The sequence below is a fragment of the Jaculus jaculus genome, chromosome 8, assembly GCF_020740685.1.
Source record: "Jaculus jaculus isolate mJacJac1 chromosome 8, mJacJac1.mat.Y.cur, whole genome shotgun sequence".
In the NCBI taxonomy this organism is placed as follows: Eukaryota; Metazoa; Chordata; class Mammalia; order Rodentia; family Dipodidae; genus Jaculus; species Jaculus jaculus.
Window position 1 is genome coordinate 114,584,856 of NC_059109.1, and position 21,110 is coordinate 114,605,965.

The 21,110-nt window shown below is 42.0% G+C and overlaps 1 protein-coding gene across 6 annotated transcripts in view; it reads right to left on the reverse strand.

The window, feature by feature from the left end:
• Nucleotides 1-19,412, reverse strand: part of Cpne1 (copine 1) — a 49,093-nt gene extending 29,681 nt beyond the window's left edge. The window contains exons 1-3 of one of the 6 annotated variants that reach the window (XM_045156564.1): nucleotides 19,293-19,408; nucleotides 11,801-11,850; nucleotides 773-7,157 (exon numbers count right to left, since the gene is read on the reverse strand). In XM_045156564.1, the coding sequence (XP_045012499.1) occupies nucleotides 4,187-7,135 (2,949 nt within the window). In that variant the 5' untranslated portion in view covers nucleotides 7,136-7,157; nucleotides 11,801-11,850; nucleotides 19,293-19,408 and the 3' untranslated portion in view covers nucleotides 773-4,186. Of the gene's footprint in view, nucleotides 1-772; nucleotides 7,158-11,800; nucleotides 11,882-19,292 lie in introns of those variants that run through there. The other 5 variants (XM_045156569.1, XM_045156565.1, XM_045156566.1 and 2 more) reach the window with 5 other exon arrangements.
• Between the last annotated feature and the right edge of the window lie 1,698 nt (nucleotides 19,413-21,110).

Here is a 21,110-nt window from a genome sequence, read left to right on the forward strand (position 1 = left end):
ATTTTACTTGATAAAGATAAAAGTTTAACCAGGAGTTTGGGGGCATAAATAACACTCCCATTAGTTCACAGGACTCTGGTCCAGGTTTTTTGCTTGTTTCCTAAAAGACTTAATTTTTGTTGTTGTTGAGGTAAGGTATCACTCTAGTAACCTGGAATTCACTCTGTAGTCTCAGGGTGGCCTTGAACTCACAGAGATCCTCCTACCTCTGCCTCCCAAATGCTGGGATTAAAGGCGTGTGCCACGCCCAGCTTAAAAAACTTAATTTTATGACTTCATTCACTACATTTTTAGTAAGTTAAACAAACATGAAACAGACAAAAAAATCAGATCATCAATATCAAAAAGCAACAATATTCTTGGCACCTTCCTTTCCCAACTCAAATATCTCATATAGTAATACAAAAACAAAGTTTCAGGTGTGTTGAAATTGAGTCTACTCTGAAGTGCTCTTCCCTTTCCACTGTAACCAGCTTTTAAAAATGGTAACTCACAGAGCCCTTGGTGAAAAGTATATCTTGGGTTCTTTCCAAATCCACATAGCGAGGCAGTTAACTAGCACAACAAACCCAATGAAATTCTGAAAGGGTAGATACCACGGGTTAGACCTAGAACGTTTCCTCCCTGCCGCTCCAAGGCATCCTCTTCTCTCCACACTTCAGCATTAGCGGACAAGGATAAGCAACAAGTGTTATCTCTAAGGACACCAAATCCACATTTCCAAACATTTTCAGGAGTTAAGAACAAACAGCAATGTTATAGCTCAAGTGAAGTACTTGTGCAGTTAAAGCATTAAAAGCATCAGCCTTTATTTTGTGACACGTTTATTGAACAATATTCAATACTTCATCTTTATAGACAAAAAAAACTGCTGAATGATGCCAAGGTAGTACTTGCTGGCAATGCTGTGGTCACATTGTCAACAGCCATTTTACTGTGTTTGGTTTCTCAAGATTGGACTACCACAGAACTGCCAAATGAAACAAAGTAAAATAATTTAGATGTGGCAATTTTGTGAGCATGGGAAGTACTTAAAGTGATCAATGCCAGAAATGCTTTCCAAAAAAAATTTGACTAGCAGTCATTGTACATGCTGTTCACTCATTCTTCGAGTGCTGTTTGAACTGAGTATACTGTATTTGTACACACTTGACCCACATCTGTACAATCACAGAATCCAGTAAAATGGAGTTTGAGAAAAGCTTTCATGCTTCCTTATTTTTATGCAAGGCGACTATTTCCACCTAAAAACATACAGGTTTGCTTACTTCCATACATATATAGTCCTAAATTTTCATCGAGTGGGTTAAGTCTGACCTTAACTATGTTGAATATTACTATCTGAAATTGTGAAGTTCCCTAATGGAATTTTAATCATCAATACTTGGACAACTTGAAATACAAAGTTAGAACTACATTTTACTTAACACTGTTTCATTAAAACAAAAACCCAAAACCACCACCAATAATTATACATCCAAACTAATAGTAACACAGAAAGTACCTCAAAACTAGGCTTGTGAACTAAATCTGTTACTCAAGTTCAGAAATATTACAAATTTCTTATTTATAAAATACATTTGTAGATTTCTCTAACCCTTTGAACTAAAAAGAAAAATAAACACCAATAAAAACTAAGAAAAAAAATTGAACCTAATGGAAAATATTCTCTTCCATTAATGTCAAAGTCACCAAAAACAGACAATAAAATTCACACATAAAATAGAGAATACCATGATAGTGTTTACAAATTCACTATGAGCAAAGCTTTACAAATCCTTCATACCATAGAAATGAGAGATTTATGCAAATTCAAACCTATACCAAACCTAGTTCTGGAGAAAATTTGTCTGAAAGATAGTTTTACAGAACACATTTTCAAAGTTCTTTTTTTAAACTGAAACTCCAATGCCCAGAACAAGATAAACAGAGTAGCAGTTAGCACTAAGTTAATAGTCTTGAATACACAAAAATCAAGTTCCAGAGCATTTAATTACATTTCACAACATGCACTGTTGTGGTTCAATGAAACACAATTCTCTCCGATTTCTACACAAACTACTATTTTCTTAATTTATTGAATTTGATGAACAATGTGATCAAGTTTATCCTTTTCAGCATTTTCCTAAGATGTAGAAATAACAAAGTAGTTGCAATAAAGTGTATGGAAATATTTAATAAGACTATATGAATATACAACCAAAATAAATTGTGAAAAAGGATAAAACTTTCATCTTCAAACAACTCAGTTTTCAAAAATGAAAATAGCATTCCAATGGGGAAAGTAATCTGCAGTTGAAATAAGATGCTCAAGCAGCGCTGAAGTGTTTGCATTCTGTCTTTGGAACGAGAAGTGATTACTTAAACAAAAAACTCAATTAAAAAACCACATATAAACATATTGCTTTTTGAGGCAGTATCTGTCAAGCAAATTTGCATTTATGAATTATCAAAAGATTCACAATGCAGCCACCTCTCTTCTTTTCAAAGTCTGCACCATACTTTCCCTAAATAAAAATCCCCCATTGTCAACCCTCTAAGACTGTAGTTACCAATAGGCTTTCCAAATCTTACCACGCAAATGAGACTGCTGCCGCTCTCAACTCTAAATTACACAACACTGGATTTCAGTGTCCACTGACCTGCAACACCAAAAAGGCACTATATATATGTGTGTGGGGTGGGTTTTTTTTTGGCGGGAAATGCAAAATGCTTTCATTTGTAGAAAATACTTGGGATGTTTCAAAACAAAGCAAGAGGACCATGTAAAAGATAAAATTAATTTTCAATGACAATTCACTTATCTCCCATTCTGCATATTTATATGATGCGCATCTTTAAGTTATTTTAACTAATGAAAGAAACCCTAACCAGAGTCCTAAGTGTCAGTGAACAAGACGTGATAAGGCAAACACTTTTATGACAAGGACACTTAAGCAGAATCTTATACGGTCCTTCCTACCTAGTGTCCTGAATGTCACCAAAGGAAAGAATATGTAAAGGCAAGGAATCTCATTTCTCTCCTCTGACAACTGTATTGGTACTCTGCATAAAGAATTTTTGTGAACAGGCTCATAATCTAACAACTACATCAAAAAGCCTCCCAGGTAACAGGATTAAACACCTATCATCAACCTATGGTCCAGCATATGGACCTTTCATTCTACATTACTAACAAAACTTAACAATTTCAATTTCAATTTTACAAGCCAAGATAATACTCTTCTTACAGATGGACCCTTCTTTGTTTAGTTACATCCAAAATTTCACGTCAGTTGGGACAAAAGGAAGTTGCTAGAACCATTAGTCCATCACAGACAGGACTTCAAATCGAGCACCTAACACTGATTACTAAAAATGGTTTTTGGTTTTCAACGCCATCCAGACAACATGAACAATTTTTAACTTACTAAACTAAAACTTGTCAGTCAAACCAAAAAGGGTCTGGTCAATAGAGGACTCCATAGTTTATTTTTATGCTAAAAGCCATTCCACACAAGTTTAAGTGTGACATTAGAAATCCAAGTCCAGGGTTATAGCACAAACCAAGTGAGGAGCTTTATATTTCGTGATTAAAAGCCAACAAAATAGTTCTACTCATTTACAAAGCAGTCAATTAGGCAAACAAAGCAGCCACATCCAAAGCAGGACTGTCTATACAGCAAGAACCCTTAAGAAGCTTTAAATAAAAGGTACATACAATGAATCTGTATAGAGAGATTTTATTGTTTAAAAGAAAACGGAGACAAAGCTTTGACCCTATAACAAAGCAAATCTGCTCATCTTAAATCAAATTGCAAAAGTAGCCAACTTCTATTTTTCAGCAGCTGGTAAGAGCACCCTCCATAAGCTCTGCTGACATTTCTATTTTCTTCGCCCCACATGGTACAAAACAAACCAGTCTAAGACTCCTTGATAAGCTTTATGATTGACTGTTACAAATGGTTTCTAATGATATGCCAAAATTATTTTTGTGTTCTATTCAGACAGCCTTACTGTAACATAAAGCAATGTTTATACTGTTAGTGAGTTGTAAACAGTCAACCAATGCTCTGTGTAATAGAAACCAATCTATATGCAATTGAAAAACTCCACAGGTTCTAATCTGGAAATCCTACGAAAACAATCTAGATGCATTAGTCACAGCCTAATGAAGATAAACCCTCTAAAAAATTAATGCGAATGGCTACCCTAACACCAGTTTTACTTTTCTGGAACCTATAGGCCTATCATTTAAGTCAATGACAGCAGCAGTGGCTTCATCCCGAGATTCAAACGCCACCATGGCTTCACCAGTAGGCATCCCTTTTTCATTGTATTTTAAACACACCGAGCCTGGTATTACTTGATAGCCATAAAAGAAATCTAAGATTTCATCAATAGACACAGTGAAGGGCATGTTCTGCACCTTAATTATTGTAGGCCCTGGCTTTCCAGAACTAGCCCCAAAGCCAGGGGGACCACCAATATGGATTGGGCCAGGACCAGGGCCAGGTCCAAAGGCTGGAGGCCCACTCAAATGCCCAGGGGCACTTCCAAGACCAGGAGGGCCATTTCCAAAACCAGGGGGGCCACCTAAACTACCAGGACCATTTCCAAAATTCTGAGGACCCCCTCCAAATCCTGCTGGCCCACTTAAATTATTTGGTCCACCTCCAAAACCTGGAACTTCAAGTCCTAAACCAGGCAAACCACTGTTTCCAACTGAAGGCATACCAGGCCTAGCATCACCAAAGGCCCCTCCTAGCCCTGGAGGAGGAAGGGGTGGCCCAAAGGCATTTGACCCACCAAAATTACCAGGGAAGTTAAATGGAGGACCATTGTTGGCTTCCTTTGATCCTACAGTCAGGAAGGCATGCTCTTCACCTCCTGCACTAGGAAGTCCTGCACCAGGTATTCCGGGACCGGGCATTCCGGGACCAGGTATTCCGGGACCAGGTATTCCAGGACCGGGTATTCCAGGACCAGGTATTCCGGGACCAGGTATTCCAGGACCGGGTATTCCAGGGCCGGGCATTCCAGGGCCGGGCATTCCAGGGCCAGGAATTCCAGCACTGGGAATTCCAGCACCAGGCAATCCTGCACCTGGCAACCCGGCACCTGGCAATCCAGCACCTGGCAATCCGGCACCTGGCAATCCAGCAGCAGGCATTCCGGCAGCGGGCAAACCCACACTAGGCATTCCTGGCACTGCAGGATTACCTGGCACAGGCATCTTTAATCCCTTTTTTCCTTGGGCTGGGGGATTTTTCTCAATTTCTCTCATATCTTCTAAGGTAACTACATGAACAAAAGCTTCTCTCCCATTCAGTTTTTTACGGTGTAAGTGTTCAGACTTCCGTGCATCATCTTCATTTTTAAACTGAACCAATGCCTGTCCTAGACCTTGCCCATTGTTATCAACAAGAACATGTACAGCATTTTCATCCACTGGGATGCCTTCTAGGAACTGAAGAACATCCATCTTGGTAATGCTGAATGGAATATTTGTTATGTGGGCACAGACTTTGGCAGAGTTGGCATCCCCCTCTGGATTTAACACTATTTCCCTCTGGTCATAGCTGAAATTCTGCAGTCTTTTTCGAATTGTATCTATCTTTTCTAGCATACCTTTCTTAGTAATTGGGTGAACTTGAATAAAACGACTGCCCATGTATTGTTTATGACGACACAAAGCAGCCTTATAGTCAGCCTCATGTCTGAATTCCACAAAGCCTTCACCAGTTGCTTTCCCATTGGGTCCATAAGCTATATAAATACTATCTTCTACAATATCCAACTTCTTAAAAAAATCAATGACATGTTTGTTTTCTGCTTCGAATGGTAGCCCTTTCAAATAAACACAAAAACCAGCCTCATGTGGTGATCTTGACCTTGACCTTTTCTGCCCACTGGGCGATTTTGTCCTTGGAAGTGTCTGAGGAGGGGGATGAGCTTGTCCAGAAGGTCCCATACTTTGTTTAAAAGTGATATGACCTCCAGCGGCTACCCATTGTCTCTCTGTGGCAGGACTAACTTCCACATATCGTTGAATCATCAGCATTCTGTTCCGTTTCAAGGCTTCAAATGTATCTTGAGGGGAGAGAAACTTAACCAATCCATTCCCGTTATTTCGACCTACATGATCTTTTAACAAATGCACTGCATCAACACGGAGCCCATGGAAAAACTCTCTGACATCATTTTCCATCGCAGAAAAGGGCATTCCATGCACACTCACATACAGATCATCAGGGTTGATGGGAAGTGACTTCACACTACTTTGAGAGTTCATCTGGATAGGGTTAACAGGATTTAGCGGACCCAGGAACATTGGGTTCAGGTTATTGTTCAGACTCAAAGGTGCTCCAGAGCCATTCATTCCAGCAGGTAGAGGTGCCACAGGTGGTGGATTCAAGGGTGGCATGCCTGATATGGGTGGCAATGGGGTCATGGGTGGCACAGAAGGGACTGGAGGAATAGGGGGCACAGGAGGCACAGGAGGCAAGGTAGGTACTGGAGGAGGAACTGGTATTGGGGGAATGGATGGTAGCGGTGGCAAAGATGGCATTGCTGGGATTGGAGGAATTGGTGGTGGTGGGACTGTGTTCATTGGAGAAGCTGTACTTGGGATGGTTGAGCTGAATGTTGGACTTCCAAAAGAAGCCCCCATACTTGGAGGAGCAGTTCCTCCGCTGGCTGTGGAGAATGTCTGTATGTTTTTGTTGCTCTCATGAACAGAAGTGGTAGCAGTAACTACACTTGGCGAAGGATTATTAAAGTTGGGTACTGTTGTGGGTAAGTTTACCCTGCTGCTCATTCCTGAGCTAGGTGGTGGTCCTGATCTACTAGCATTCGCTGGCGGGATATCTAAGTTGGCAGTTTCAAAACGCCTACGACTCAGTTCGATCATATTCTGCATTTCCGTTTTACTACTCAACAACAGTGTTACTTTTGACCCTTTAATTGTACCACCTGTGCGCATCATACCAAGCCTTGCATCTTCATCAGTGGCAAAAACGATGAAAGCCTCACCCAGTTCACCCCCTACAATATGCACGCCCCCATCGGGGATGGTCAATCCAGAGAAGAAGTGGCGAATGTCCATGGTCCCCGCCACAATTGGGAGACCTTGCAAACGGATGACCACAGCCATGCTGCGCTGAAACCACACACACCTGCAGATGAGAAAAGGCAACGGCCATGTCAGACTCCTGTTTATAATACCAATTTTTAGATGCAAGAACGACCAGCTACCTTATCAGCCCATCCAACACTCCCTCAAGCTATCACAGACAATACCTTTTTTAAAATTTAGATATTCTAAAAAACTGAACATTGAATGCCATTTACAATGTAAACCTGGACAATTTCAACTTCCAAAGATACTAATTCTGAACTTTTAGGGAAAAGTTCAGTCTCAAGACTAAGAAAGGTTCAGGAAAAGCTACAGAACAATGAAATCACCATTTACACCATTCAGATCATTAAGATTTAAAAGCAATATGTAAGTCAAATCAGGAAACAAAAGGGAAAAATCATGCAAAGGATGCGTTGATATTTAAAACTAGTTTAGCATCTACAAATTTGATAATTTTGTAGCATTATCAATGACATTTTATAGGGCTTAGTCCCAAAATACAAAAGAAATAGAAAACTGAAATGCTTCTGAATTACAAATACTTAATAACAAAATAGATTCAAATTTCATGTAAAGTGGGACTGGGAAAATGGCTCAGTAGTTAAAGGTGCTTGTTTGCAAAGCCTGCCAACCAATGTTCAATTTCCAAGCCACCCACATAAGCCAGAAGCAAAAAAGTGGCGCAAGCATCTCATGTTCATTTGCAGTACAAGGCCCTAGGTTCAATCCCCAGAAGCACAAAATCTCAAATGAGAACTTTTCAATTTACCTTACAGCTTTAGTAAATAAAACTGTCTATAGAATTATTTATAAGCAAAGTTAATTCATAGTATGAGTCTAAAGAAATAACAAACAAATAGGATGGTCAAAAATCAGTTAACCTAGCTAGTAACCCTAAAGAGGAACCTATTTACAACTATTCATTGTGGGTTTTTTCTCTTTATAATGCTTAGTTTTAGATGATATCCCCCCCCCCTTTGACTGTTTTAATTAAAACTCAGTGATTTAATTAAAACTTAATGATTAAGGTTCATGCCTGCAGGTTCAACTCCCCAGGACCCACGTAAAGCCAGATGCACAGATGGCATGTGTCTGGAGTTTGTTTGCAGTGGCTGGAGGCCTTGGCATGCCCATTCATTCATTTTTCTCTCTTTCAAATAAATAATTTTTAAAAAAGAAAGCTCAGGTCCAATAACTCATTCCCAGACCTTTCATTAAATAAACATATAGGGGCCAGTAATGGGGCTCAGTAGTACAACACTTGCCTAGCATATGCCACACTCAAGGCCCTACCAAGCTAAACACACATACACACAGAAAGAGAGACAGAAAGAGAGGGAGGGAGGGAGGGAGAGAGGGAGAGAACATGCACGAAAGAGAGAGAACGTGCATGTGCATGCACCAGGCATGGTGGTGCATGCATATATCTAAGCTAAGGAGGCTGAGGCAGAATATTTTTATGTTCAAGACCAGACTGGGCTATATAGTCTTGGAGGCCTCACTCATTGTTAGAGCCTCTGACCTAGCTTAACACTTGTGGGTTCTCTGGCTATTCCTTGATCCCCTTAGCTAACACCTAGTCAGTCTGTCTCAACAACAGAAAAAATGCCAAACGTGGTGGCACACACCTTTAATCCCAACACTTGGGAGGCAAAGGGAGGAGGATGCCAGTACGTTCGAGATCAACCTGGGCTACAGTGAGACCCTACCTCAAAAAACAAAACAAAACAAATCAAAAGAGGGCTGGGAAGATGGCCCAGCAGTTCAAGGAACATCCTTCCAAAGCCTGCTGGCCTGGAGTTCATCTGTAGAATCAATAGGTCCTGGCACACCCATACCCACTTTCTGTATCTCAGATATATATACCTATATATTGCACTTGCCGGCAAAGCCGACGGACCCTGGTTTGAATCCCTAGGACCCACGTAAGCCAGATGCATAAGGTAGCACATGCGTTTGGAGTTCATTTGCAGCAGCTAGATGGCCTGGCACATCCATTCTCTTTCAATCTGGTCCCCCTCAAATAAATTAATATTTTTTAAACTAAAGATTAAAAAGCAAAAAAAATTTCAGGGTGCCCCTCTATACTGTTATGGCACCTGGCACCATCATAATTTCAGTTTTAATAGCATCTTTTAAAACCAGCCCAAGTTCAATCTTGGGACTGAAAAAAATAGTAGTTTGCAACTAATGTGATAAAACTTTTTAAAATAAGCCTATTAAAACTGGCTCTAGCTGGGCATGCTGGTGTACAACTTTAATCCCAGCACTTGGGAGACAAAAGTAGGATGACTGCCATGAATTTGGGGTCACCCTGAGACTACACAGTAAATTCCAAATCAGCCTGGGCTAGAGCGAGACCCTACCTTGAATCCCCTCCCCAAAACCCTGGCTCTGAGAAGTTATTATTTTAGATCTAGCTTACGTACTTCTCAAACAAGAACAATAGAGGGGCTTGAAGATATGTAACTCCATGAAAGGAATTTTTCAATGGCAATTATGATATAAATTCTGTTTATTTTTTAAAATTTATTTGCAAGCAAAGAAGAAGAGAGAAAATGGGCATGCCAGGGCCTCTAACCACTGCAAATGAACTCCAGATGTATGCACTACTTTGTACATCTGACTTTACATGGGTGCTGGGGAATCAGAACTCAGGTTGTTAAGATTTTGCAGGCAACCACCTTAACTGGTGAGCCATTTCCCCAGTCCTAAATCCTAATTTAACATAAGAAAATCTGTAAGTGTATCTCGGTATTGAGACTGCTACATGCAAAATAGAAATACAGAGTGGTTTTGACATGTCTCACATCATACAATAAAAACAAATCTTCAGCCTGAGCCAGTGATATCCTACCTCGAAAAAAAAAAAAATTAACCCAGAAAGATAGACTAGCAAACAAAGAATACTTTATAAAGCCATCATAAAACATTAGCAAATAGGAGAGGCTGGGCAAAAATTTTCATTTGTGGGCTACAAGAGTGAACAAGAAAAACTAGGGCTAAAGATACTGTCTAGAAGCCAGGTCTGGTGGTGCACACCTTTAATCCCAGAACTTGGGAGGCAGAGGTAGGTGGATCACCATGAGTTAGAGGCCATCCTGAAACTACATACTGAATTCCTGGCTAGAATAAGACCCTATCTCAAAAAAAAAAAAAAAAAATCAATAACCAGGGTATGGTAGTGCATGCCTTTAATCCCAGCACTTGAAAGGAGGAGATAGGAGGATCACCATGAGTTCAAGCCCAGCTTGAGACTACATAGTCACTGCCAGTCAGCCTGCGCTAGAGTGAACTAGAATGAGACGCTACCTTGAAAATACAAAAGGAAAAAGAAAAACAAAGAGAAAGAATGAAAAAGGTACTATCCAGCAATAGAGTATATATTTAGCCTTAGCATGCATAAGGCCCTAGGTTCAATCCCCATACTGGGGATAGAAGGGGGCAAGAAGAAAAACTAAAAATCATCACACCAATAGATTTTCTCTTTGTTTTATCAGTAAGTTTCCAAGTAACTGAACAAAGTTCATATTCCTTACTGAATCTGGAAATATATTTATGTACAAAACAGTGATGGCAGGCTAGAAAGAAGGAATTAGTGGTTAAGGTCTTTGCCTGCAAAGCCAAAGGATCCCAGGTGGATTCTCAAAGGACCCATGTAAACCAGATGCACAAAGGGGCGCATGCATCTGGAGTTTGTTTGCAGTGGCTGGAGGCCCTGATACGTCTTCTCTCTCTCTCTTAAATAAATACATAAATAAATAAATAAATAAATAAAGTGATGGCATTTCTGTTCAACTTAAACACGCATATCCCAGTGACCCAAATAACATGAGAAAGATGCTTCAATTCACACTTGGTCAATAAAATGAGAACAAGAACATAAATTGAACACAAAGCTAAATGGCATACCTAGTAAGTCATTCAACCATATTCTGAGAAGAGATTTACTGAAAGTCTGTACAAAATACTCATGAAAACATGCTGTAGAAAACCTGCCTCAGATTATCAGCTAGAAAAGGGCTAAGTAAACCAAAGTCCAACACAAGATTTATTCATAAAGCCATCTGAAGAGTAAATTTTCAGGTTCTGAAAAATATCTTAAGCAACATCTGTGATTCTGCTACTAAGACCCAGTGTGAGGCTAGTTTAAAAAGTTAGAATGAACTGCTAAGGTTTCATGTAAAGATTAAAATGTGTACTCTAAAATCTAACATCTATACTTTGATTTCTAGAGATTGTAACTAAACATACCAACATCAAGTACCTCTATTTAAAATTCACTCAGAATAATGAAGGGGGGCAGAAAACCAGCTGCTCACTACCTAGCAATAAGAAATGCATCCTGGGCCACGCATGGGTGGTGCATGCCTTTAATCCCAGCTCTTGAGAGGCAGACATAAGAGGAGGATTGCCAAGAGTTTGAGGCCAGCCTGAGACTACATAGTGAATTCCAGGTCAGCCTGGACTAGATAGAGACACTACCTCAAAAAACTTTGAAAAAAAAATGCATCCATATAAAATAGACCCTCAAAGAAGGAAGCAACAAGTATTCACCCTACCCACCCCCAGGTAAACTTGTAAACACACATACAATTCAGTTACTACAGGTTTTCATGTTTCCTAATAAAGCAACTCATTTTACTTTGTATAAAAACAAACCTATTCAAAATCTCTTACCTTGGTTAAACAAGAGATGTATTTCTTAACAAGCAGAGGCCAAGTCAATCCTGTAGGCAACCAATTAAAACCAACTTTAGACTGCAATAGAGAATAAATGGAGGCAAAAATCAATTCAGGAAACACAAAACAATATGCACAGGCCACACTGAACTGTACATTAAGAAGAGGAGTTTGAAACCACCAGAGTATTTCATTAGAATGTACATTAAATACAAAAAAAGGGAAAGACATATATCAAAATCCCACACATGCTCTAACTTGATGTTGCTTAAAAGTCCGAGAATCATTCAAAGTATTTATATATTTACATGTATCAAAAATGTGCCACAAATTTAGCCCAAGAATAAATAAGTCAAATACTTAAATAGTTATAAAATCCATCTGGTAAAACTGCTCTTATCACTTGACTATACCACTCCTGAAAACTCCGTAAATCCAACATCAAACTCTTTTCCTATGTTCCCAATAAACTTGATGAAAACATACAAGTTCACATAGTAACAATTCCTGGACAGATTAAGTCATCAAGGATACTCATGGAAATCACTGCAATGACTCTTCTGTATGTCCCTTTGCACCAACGTACCATAAACTATCACAAAACATAGTTTAAAGTCCTGGCTATAAGGGTTAATTCCACTGGAATTCAACATATTATGGAAAATTCTTCTATGACCACAATCGTTCCAAAACACTTGTTGAAAAAGTTCCCTAAACCGGGCGGGCGTGGTGGTACACGCCTTTAATCTCAGCACTTGAGAGGCAGAGGTAGTAGGAGGATCACAGTGCGATCCAGGCCACCCTGAGGCTACATACCAAATTCAAGGTCAGCCTGAGCTACAGTAAGACCATACCTTGAAGAAAGAAAAAAAAGGGGGGGGGGGGCATAGAGATGCCTTAGTGATTAAGGCATTTGCCTACAAACCCAAAGGACCTAGGTTCAACTCCCCAGGACCCACATAAGCCAGAGGCACAAGGGGCACATGTGTTCATTTGCAGGGGCTAGAGGCCTTGGTATGCCCATTCTCTCTCTATCTGTATTTCTTCTCTCTCTTTTTGCTTGCAAATAAATAAAGTTAAAAAAAGTTCCCTTGCCAGGCGTGGTGGCACACGCCTTTAATCCCAGCATTTGGGAGGCAGAGGTAGGAGGATTGCCGTGAGTTCCAGGCCACCCTGAGACTACATACTGAATTCCAGGTCAGCCTGGGATAGAGTGAGACCCTACCTCAAAAAATCAAAAAAAAAAAAAAAAAACCAAAAAAGAAAAGTTCCCTAAATGGGGAGGGGGAGCCTGGAAAGAAAGAAGGCTTAGTAGTTAAGGTGCTTGCCTGCAAAGCCTAAGGACCTGGGTTTGATTCCCCAGTACCTACATAAAGCCAAATGCACAAGGTGATGCATACATCTGAAGTTCTTATGCAGTGACTAGAGGCCCTGGTGCATCCACCTGTTTTACTCTCTCAAATAAGTAAATAAATTTTAATAACTTCCCTAAATCAGGAAGCAGAAGTAAGAGGATCACTGTGAGTTTGAAGCCAGCCTGGGATTACAGAATAAATTCCAGGTCAGCCTGAGCTAGACTGAGACCCTATCTCAAAAAAAAAAAAAAAAAAAAAGCTGGACATCATGGCCCTTGGGAGGCAGAGGTAGGTGGATAGGCCATGAGTTTAAGGCCTGAGACTACACAGTGAATTCCAGGTCAGCCTGGACTAGACTAAAACCCTACCTCAAAAAAAAAAAAAAAAAAAAAGTCCCTTAAAGCTGGTAATGGTGGTGCATAATCTCAGCATTTGGGAAACTAAAGAAGGAAGACTATTGTTAAAAATCTGAGTTCAGCCTAAACTACCTAGCAAAACCCTATCTCAAAATAAAAACAACAACAAAAGGGCTGGAGGGATGGCTTAGCAGTTAAGGCACTTGCCTGCAAAGCCAAAGGAGCCAGGTCTGATTCCCCAGGACCCACATCAGCAATATGCACAAGGGGGTGCATGTGTCTGGAGGCCCTGAAGCACCCAATGTCTCTTTCTCTCCCTCTTTCTCTGTCAAATAAATAAATAAAAATGAGCCGGGCGTGGTGGCGCACGCCTTTAATCCCAGCACTCGGGAGGCAGAGGTAGGAGGATCGCCATGAGTTCAAGGCCACCCTGAGACTACAGAGTTAATTCCAGGTCAGCCTGGACCAGAGTGAGACCCTACCTCGAAAAACCAAAAAAAAAGATAAAAAAATAAATAAATAAATAAATAAATAAATAAAAATGTTTTTTTTTTTAAAAATTAAAAAGACGACACTCATCTTTCAGTGGAATTTCTTCCAAGCTAGTAAAATTCTAAATAACTCACAAGCAATAAATATGACCAAATGATTAAATAATTATATTTAAGAGGTCATTTTAAAATTATTACCTTTTGGGAGGGGAATGGATAATGTTGGGGATTTAACCTAAGGCCTCATAATTCATGCTGATCCTCCAACTCTGCCTCCCAAGTGCTGGGATTAAAGGTGTACGCCACTACAACCGGCAAATTAAAATATTTTTTAAAAAATAAATATAAAAGACAAGCTAGGGCTAGAGAGATGTCTTAGCAGTTAAGACCCTTGCCTGGAAAGCTTAAGGATCCAAGTTCAAAATAAGCCAGATGCACAAGATGCCAGATGGCACATATGTCTGGAGTTTGTTTTCAGTGGCTAGAGGCCCTGGTACACCTATTCTCTCTTATCTGCCTCTCCCTCTCTCAAAATAATAAATAAATAAAATATTTGAAAAGATGAGCTAAAATATCTTTTAGTCAGCAACTTAAATAACAGTGTACAGTGAGGGTTTTTGTTTGTTTTCCCAAGGTAGGGTCTCACTCTAGCCCAGGCTGACCTGGAATTAACTATGTAGTCTCAGGGTGGTCTCGAACTCACAGCAATCCTCCTATCTATGACTCCCAAGTGCTGAGATTAAAGGTATGTGCTACTATACCCTGCTTAAATTTTTTTACTTTTATTAGAGAGAGAGAGAGAGAACAGACCTGCCAGGGCCTCCAGCCACTGCACACAAACTCTATATGCATGTACCACCTTGTACATCTGGCTTATGTGAGATCTTAACCACTAAACCATCTCTCCAGCCCTAAACAGGTTTTTTTGTTTGTTTCTTCAAGACAGGGTTTCACTTTTGCCCAGACTGACCTAGAACTCCTACCTCAGCCACTAGAGTGCTGGCATTATAGGCATGAGTCAGGGTAACTGGCTTTGAGTTTTTTAAACTTTTCATTTGAAAAGCAGTATCTAACAGTTTCTAAAACTGGCCACAAAGGGAAACACAAGTAGGAAAAGAAAAAAAAAGTTGCAACCAATAAAGTAGTATGAAAGGGCATGCACTGGTGCAACATGTAGCTCTCGGAACTACAGAACCCAGGTACTTTTCTAGTTAAGCCTTGATAAACATGACAACTGCTGGAGATTCTAACTCAGAAAGCTTGGTTTAAAGCCCAGGTGGTGGCGCATGCCTTTTAACCCCAGCACACGGGAGGCAGAGGTAGAGGGATCCGCATGAGTTCAAGGCCACCATGGGATTACAAAGTGAATTCCAGGTAAGCCTGGGCTAGAGTTAAGACCCTACCTCAAAAAACAAAAACAAACCAAAAGCCTGGTTTAACAGGACCTGGTGGTGTGTGCTCACCACTCTAGGATGCAGAGGCAGGAGCCTGCAGTATATCCTGGGATACATAATGAGACTGTTTCCAACAAACAAAAAAGAAAGTAATAAGAGACAAAACACCTGGCAGAGGGCCAGATGTGCTCTAAATAGAAGGAAAACAAGGTCCCTCGGCCTTTTTTCTTCCAGACCCAAGGTGGCATCCTATGTCCATGTTGAGAACAAAATAATCAGATCAGCCATTTAAGCACCCTAGTCCGACCCAAAAATTTCAAGTTTGTCAGAAGTTACTTTAACAATCAGGAGGAAAAGTTTTGTTGCAAAAAGAAAAGCTGAAAACACAGTTCATGTTTTGTGTCCAACGTGTAACACAGAATCAACACAAACACTAAAGGGGATGTCCCATCCCACCTCATGGCAAGGAAAGCTCAAGGCCAGAACTTTACAACCCTTGGGGCTAGATCTCTTCGCCAGACAGTAAGGTAGGTGAAGTACTGCTTTCCAAGAACGTGTGTATTCCTACACGCTGAAATGTCAGCTAGCAACTGAATGTAGAATCCCAAAATCTACCCTTACTCACCTTAAGGTCTGGCAAACTTTGGAAGACTGAAATAATTCTATACAACAAAACATCTAAAAATACACAGTTCAGCAGGCATGGCGGGGCATAAGCTTATAATAATACTAGCACTTAGGAAGCAGAGGCAGGAGAATTCTGGGTTTTGAGGTTAGTCTGGGCTACAAAGGAAGAGGCTATCTTATAAACAAATTGCTGTATACTATCTATACATAAAGTGTAGGTATAACCAAGGAGAAAGTGAGGCTGGTTTGCCACCGATCCAATGATATCTACAGCAGTAAGCTTGCTTAGTTTATTTCCCATTTCAAGGCAATATCTGCTTAAATTACAAATATCTATATCTGAAAAGATACAACTTTCTTATTTACTAGTCTTTCCAATCACTTGGAACTTCAAGATAAGTGTCTGACAACAAACCTCTTTACTAAGAGATGAAGGCACAAACTAAACCTTGGCCATTTCCCTCTTCATCTGATAAGCACCCAGAAGTGAATTTTCACTTTGTTCAGCCATCAGTCTTCACTGGAGAATCAGGGCACAGCAGAGCTAGCTACTTCAAATCTAAGAAACAAAACAACCAGTGACCCCTCAAGTGTTCGCCTCCGAGATAAGCAACAGAGAACCAATTACCATGGGCACGGGGGCTACGAGCAGTATAACAGCTACGTAGTATATCACATCACAGAAGGCATCATGAAACCATGGCTACCTCCATTTAATTTTGTCCCCTATCATCAAATGGGATACATTTCAAATTCTGGGATCATTCTTAATAAATATTCTGACACTGCTGAAAATGTGATACATTGCTAAATTTTCTCATTTACTTCCAATCAATACACAAAAGGCAACAATTCAAAAAACATTTGTATATAAGATGTTCCTCATGCCAAAGACTTTAATATTATTTTCATATCAATAAAATGTTCATTATCTTGGTTTACACGTCAAAGCAACAACATTACTTCTAACTAACCAACCACATCCACCTTCACTATGGCTTTTAGATTTAAAAGCTTGCTTTACACTCTGGGCAAATCAAACGGTATACAGATGGTTGGCAGTAAAATCTGATAAAACCACAAATGAAATGAAATTATTTTCCTATTGGTTGACCTAAAACATTTAATGATAATCACTTACGTAATTTACTAAGAAGTTAGGGCCAGGCATCAGGTATGAAACTGGATTTTAAGGGATATCTAAAAGCATTTATGCTGTACAATTACTGGCAGAACATCTACAGAAGAAAAGCATTCAAACTGAACGGTGTGGCGGCACAAGTGCAATCCCAGCAACTGCAGAAAATCAAGAGTTCAAGGCCAGCAAGATCCTGTCTCCAAATAAACAAAAAGAGGAAAAAGAAAATAAACCAAATAATGGAGTGGCTCTCCGCAAGTAAAAGTACTATCAATATTAGCACTGGATTCTAGTATCTGGTACACAATGACCTACAAAATCAAGTTTTACACCTAAAAAAAACCATATATACCAACAACCCCCAAACCTTCAATATTCAGTCAATCAAAACATGACATGTCAAAAGAAGCCTAAGGTGTACTGGTCATAAAACATTAACAAATAAGTAACTACATGGTTTCTAGAGCTTCCCATTTCACCTGACAGATCTGAACATAAGAAAAATTAAAATTATATACCATAAAGGAACCAACATTAATTTTTAAAAAGCGATATAAAAATGCATTCCCTCTTTTGGTCAACTGCCCAACACGTACTAAGCACATCCTTGTGAACTCATTTAAACAAACCAAACATTTATTTCCTTAAAAAATTAAATTACCATAAGTTATGTGAAAAGTTCTTCTAAACTTTCAATATTCTTATGCCTGAACGCTTTCCACTAAATACAAAAATCACTCTGCCAAAAATACCAAATTCCAAAAATCAGTACAACCAATAATACTTCCCTACATGTATGGACTTGTGGGATTTTTTTCCAACTGCAAATGCCCCGAAGCACACTAACAATATACACTAGTTAACAAGATCCCAGGAAATCTTTGTGGCTGAGCTTTGCAAAAAAATACAAACAAAACTTCATTTCAAACCATCCAAGAATCTCTGAAACAGTTCTCTCACTGCCTGTCCCTTCAGCAAGCCATCAGTTGGCATTCATCAGGTTATATACGCTGGCATCAGCTTAAATACAAAATGGTTCCGGCGGACTGCCCTTAGTCATCTCTGGGAATCTAAAAGCCAAGAAAAGTTTAAGGATCCAAAAACCTCTTTCACACAACCTGCAATTCCTATGCAAAATACTCCCTACCTGAAGTGGAGGTTTAGCACTGAATTAACCCTGGTAACTAACTAACCCACACAGGAGCTCACTGGAAGCACACACCTAAGTCCACGAACTTACTAAACCAGCCGCACGGATGTCCATACCTGGTCACTAGCCTGTAGATCCCCAAGGGCTCTCCCACCCCTTTCACATGGCTGCAAACCAGCGCTGCCAAGCTTCAGGGAAACTTAAGCTACAGGAGCACCCATCCTCCCTCCTCCCAGGACCTTTACCCCAAAGGGAGCAGCTTTGACGGCAGGACCCCTCTCAATTCGGGGGACCACGGGCGGGCTCGTTGGCATCCTTACTACAGCCCCCTCGCTACGGGAGGGCGGTTCCCCAGACTGCCTACGACCCCAGAACCCCTTTCACTGCTTATCAATCCCCTTGCACCTTGGAAGCCACTAAGGAGGCCGGGTACCGAGCCTTCGTCCCCGGACTGGGCCAAGTACCGACCGGAACTTCCTACCTCCCCCTCCCCCACCCCAGGTGTAGCAGGCGCCTCTCTCCCGGCAGGCCAGGGGAACTCTCCTTTCCACTTCCAGGGGTCCTCGCTACCGATCATCCCCGCGCTTCGGGCACGGGTGTGACTTCTCGAAGCTCGTCTGGAGCCCTAGCAAGGAGTCCTGCCCCGTCCTGCGTGGGTGTTCCCACGGTAAAGCCCCGTTAGCTCACGGGCCATGGGACGCCCACGACTGCGCCTGCCGTCCCCCCTCCCTCTCTCTCTCTCTCTGTCGGACCACCGGGGACATCCTCGCGATGGCCCCATCTTCTCCGGCCGCACGGGAGTACAGTGGGGGCCCCTCGGGGCCACCCCCCCGTAAGCCCTGGTCCCTCGGGGACCCCTTTTGTGTAGGGCGCTCGCGGGGCTCCGGAGGCCTGGGCAAGGCCCCGCCCCGAGCCACCAAGGGGCGGCTCGAGCCCCGCACGGCCCCGCCCGTTCTTCCGGGGCTGCCGGAGTCTTACCCGGGAGAGCTTGCGCGGGACCAGAACCCAGACCCGAGTTACCCCCCGCGCGCGCGCGCGCCACTGCCTCTGCCCCGCGGCCGACAGCCCCAAGCCCGAACGGCTGCCCGCTCGCCGCCCACCGCAGGCACCACCACCGCGGCCGCTTCACAAAATGGCCGCCGGCCCGCTCGGCAGCGCCGCGTTCCGCGAGGGGCGGGGCGGGCGCGTGACGTCACGGGGAGGGCGGAGGCGCAGGCGCGCTGAGGGCTCTGGCCGGCGCGCACCGCCCCGTGGCGCGGCGGGGGGGGGGGGGGGAGGAGGGGCTTTGGAGTTAGCGTCTCGGCGGTCTTCGCGCCCAAGACAGATCCTCCGGCGGGTGTCCACGTCTTCCCCGCCCTGGAGACCTTTCTGCAGATGGCTTCAGTTTTGTGTTGTTTTGTTTTGTTGTTGTTCTTTGTTTTAATTTGAGAGAGAGGGAGGGAAGGAGAGGATGGGCGCGCCAGGGCCTCCAGTCTCCTGCAAACGAACTCCAGATGCATGCGCCCCCTTGTGCAGCTGGCTATAATAACGTGGGTCCTGGAGAATGGAACCAAGGGTCCTTTTGGCTTTGTAGGCAAACGCGTTAAGCTATTTCTACAGCCCAGCTTCACTGCTTTGAGCCTCTGGGAAAGACGGGAAACAGTGCCTACCTATCTAGCAGAATTGTTCTGAGGACCAAACAGGTAGTAACCACTTTTCTCGATACTGACAAGTACAACAACAACAAAAACCTGCTCCGGCGTGGTGGCACACGACTCGGGCAGCAGAGGTAGGATGATCGTCATGAGTTCAAGGCCACCCTGAAACTACATAGTGAATTCCAGGTCAGCCTGAGCTAGAGCGAGACCCTACCTCAAAAAAAAAAAAAAATAAAAAAATGTGAGGGCTGGAGAATGGTTAAAGGTGTTTGTATGCAAAGCTTAATGGCCCAGGTTCTACTCCCCAGGACCCACATCAGTCAATTCACAAAGTGGCGCGTGCCTCTGGAGGTCATTTGCTGTTGCTGAAAGACACCGTCAAGCACACAGCATTCACTAGCTCACTTGTTCTCTTACCCTCTCTTTCTCTCAAGTGAATAAATAAAAATATTTAAAAATAAATTGAGCTGCGCATGGTGGCTGGTGCACGCCTTTAATCCCAGCACTGGGGAGGCACAGGTAAGCACACCGGGGGTAATGTGAGGCCAGCCTGAGACTACATAGATAGAAGAGCCACAGAGAGCATGGGCACACAGGGCCTCCAGCCACTACAAATAAACTCCAGATGCATGCCCCACTTTGTAAATCTGGCTTTACGTGGGTGCTGGGGAATCAAACTGGGTGCTTGGGCTTTGCAGGCAAGTACTTTAGCCACAAAATTACTTTTTTTTTTCTTTTTTTTTCAAGGTAGGGTCTCACTCCAGTCCAAGCTGACCTGGAATTCATTATGTAATCTCAGGGTGGCCTCGAACTCACAGTCATCCACCTACCTCTGCCTCCCAAGTGCTGGGATTAAAGGCGCGTGCCACCATGCCCGGCACTTTTTTTAAAAAATTTTTAAAAAACAGAAAAAAAATATTGTATTTATTTATTTGAGACAGCAAGAGAGGGAAAAAGGCAGATAAGAGAGGGACAGAGAAATAATGGGTGCACCAGGGTCTCCAGCCACTGCAATGAACTTGAGACACATGCGCCACCTTGTGCATCTGGTTTACATGGGTCCTGGGAAATCAAACCCGAGTCTTTTGACTTACCAGGCATATGCCTTAACTGCTAAGCCATTCCTCCAGCCACTTCGTTTTTTTTTCGGGGTGGGGGG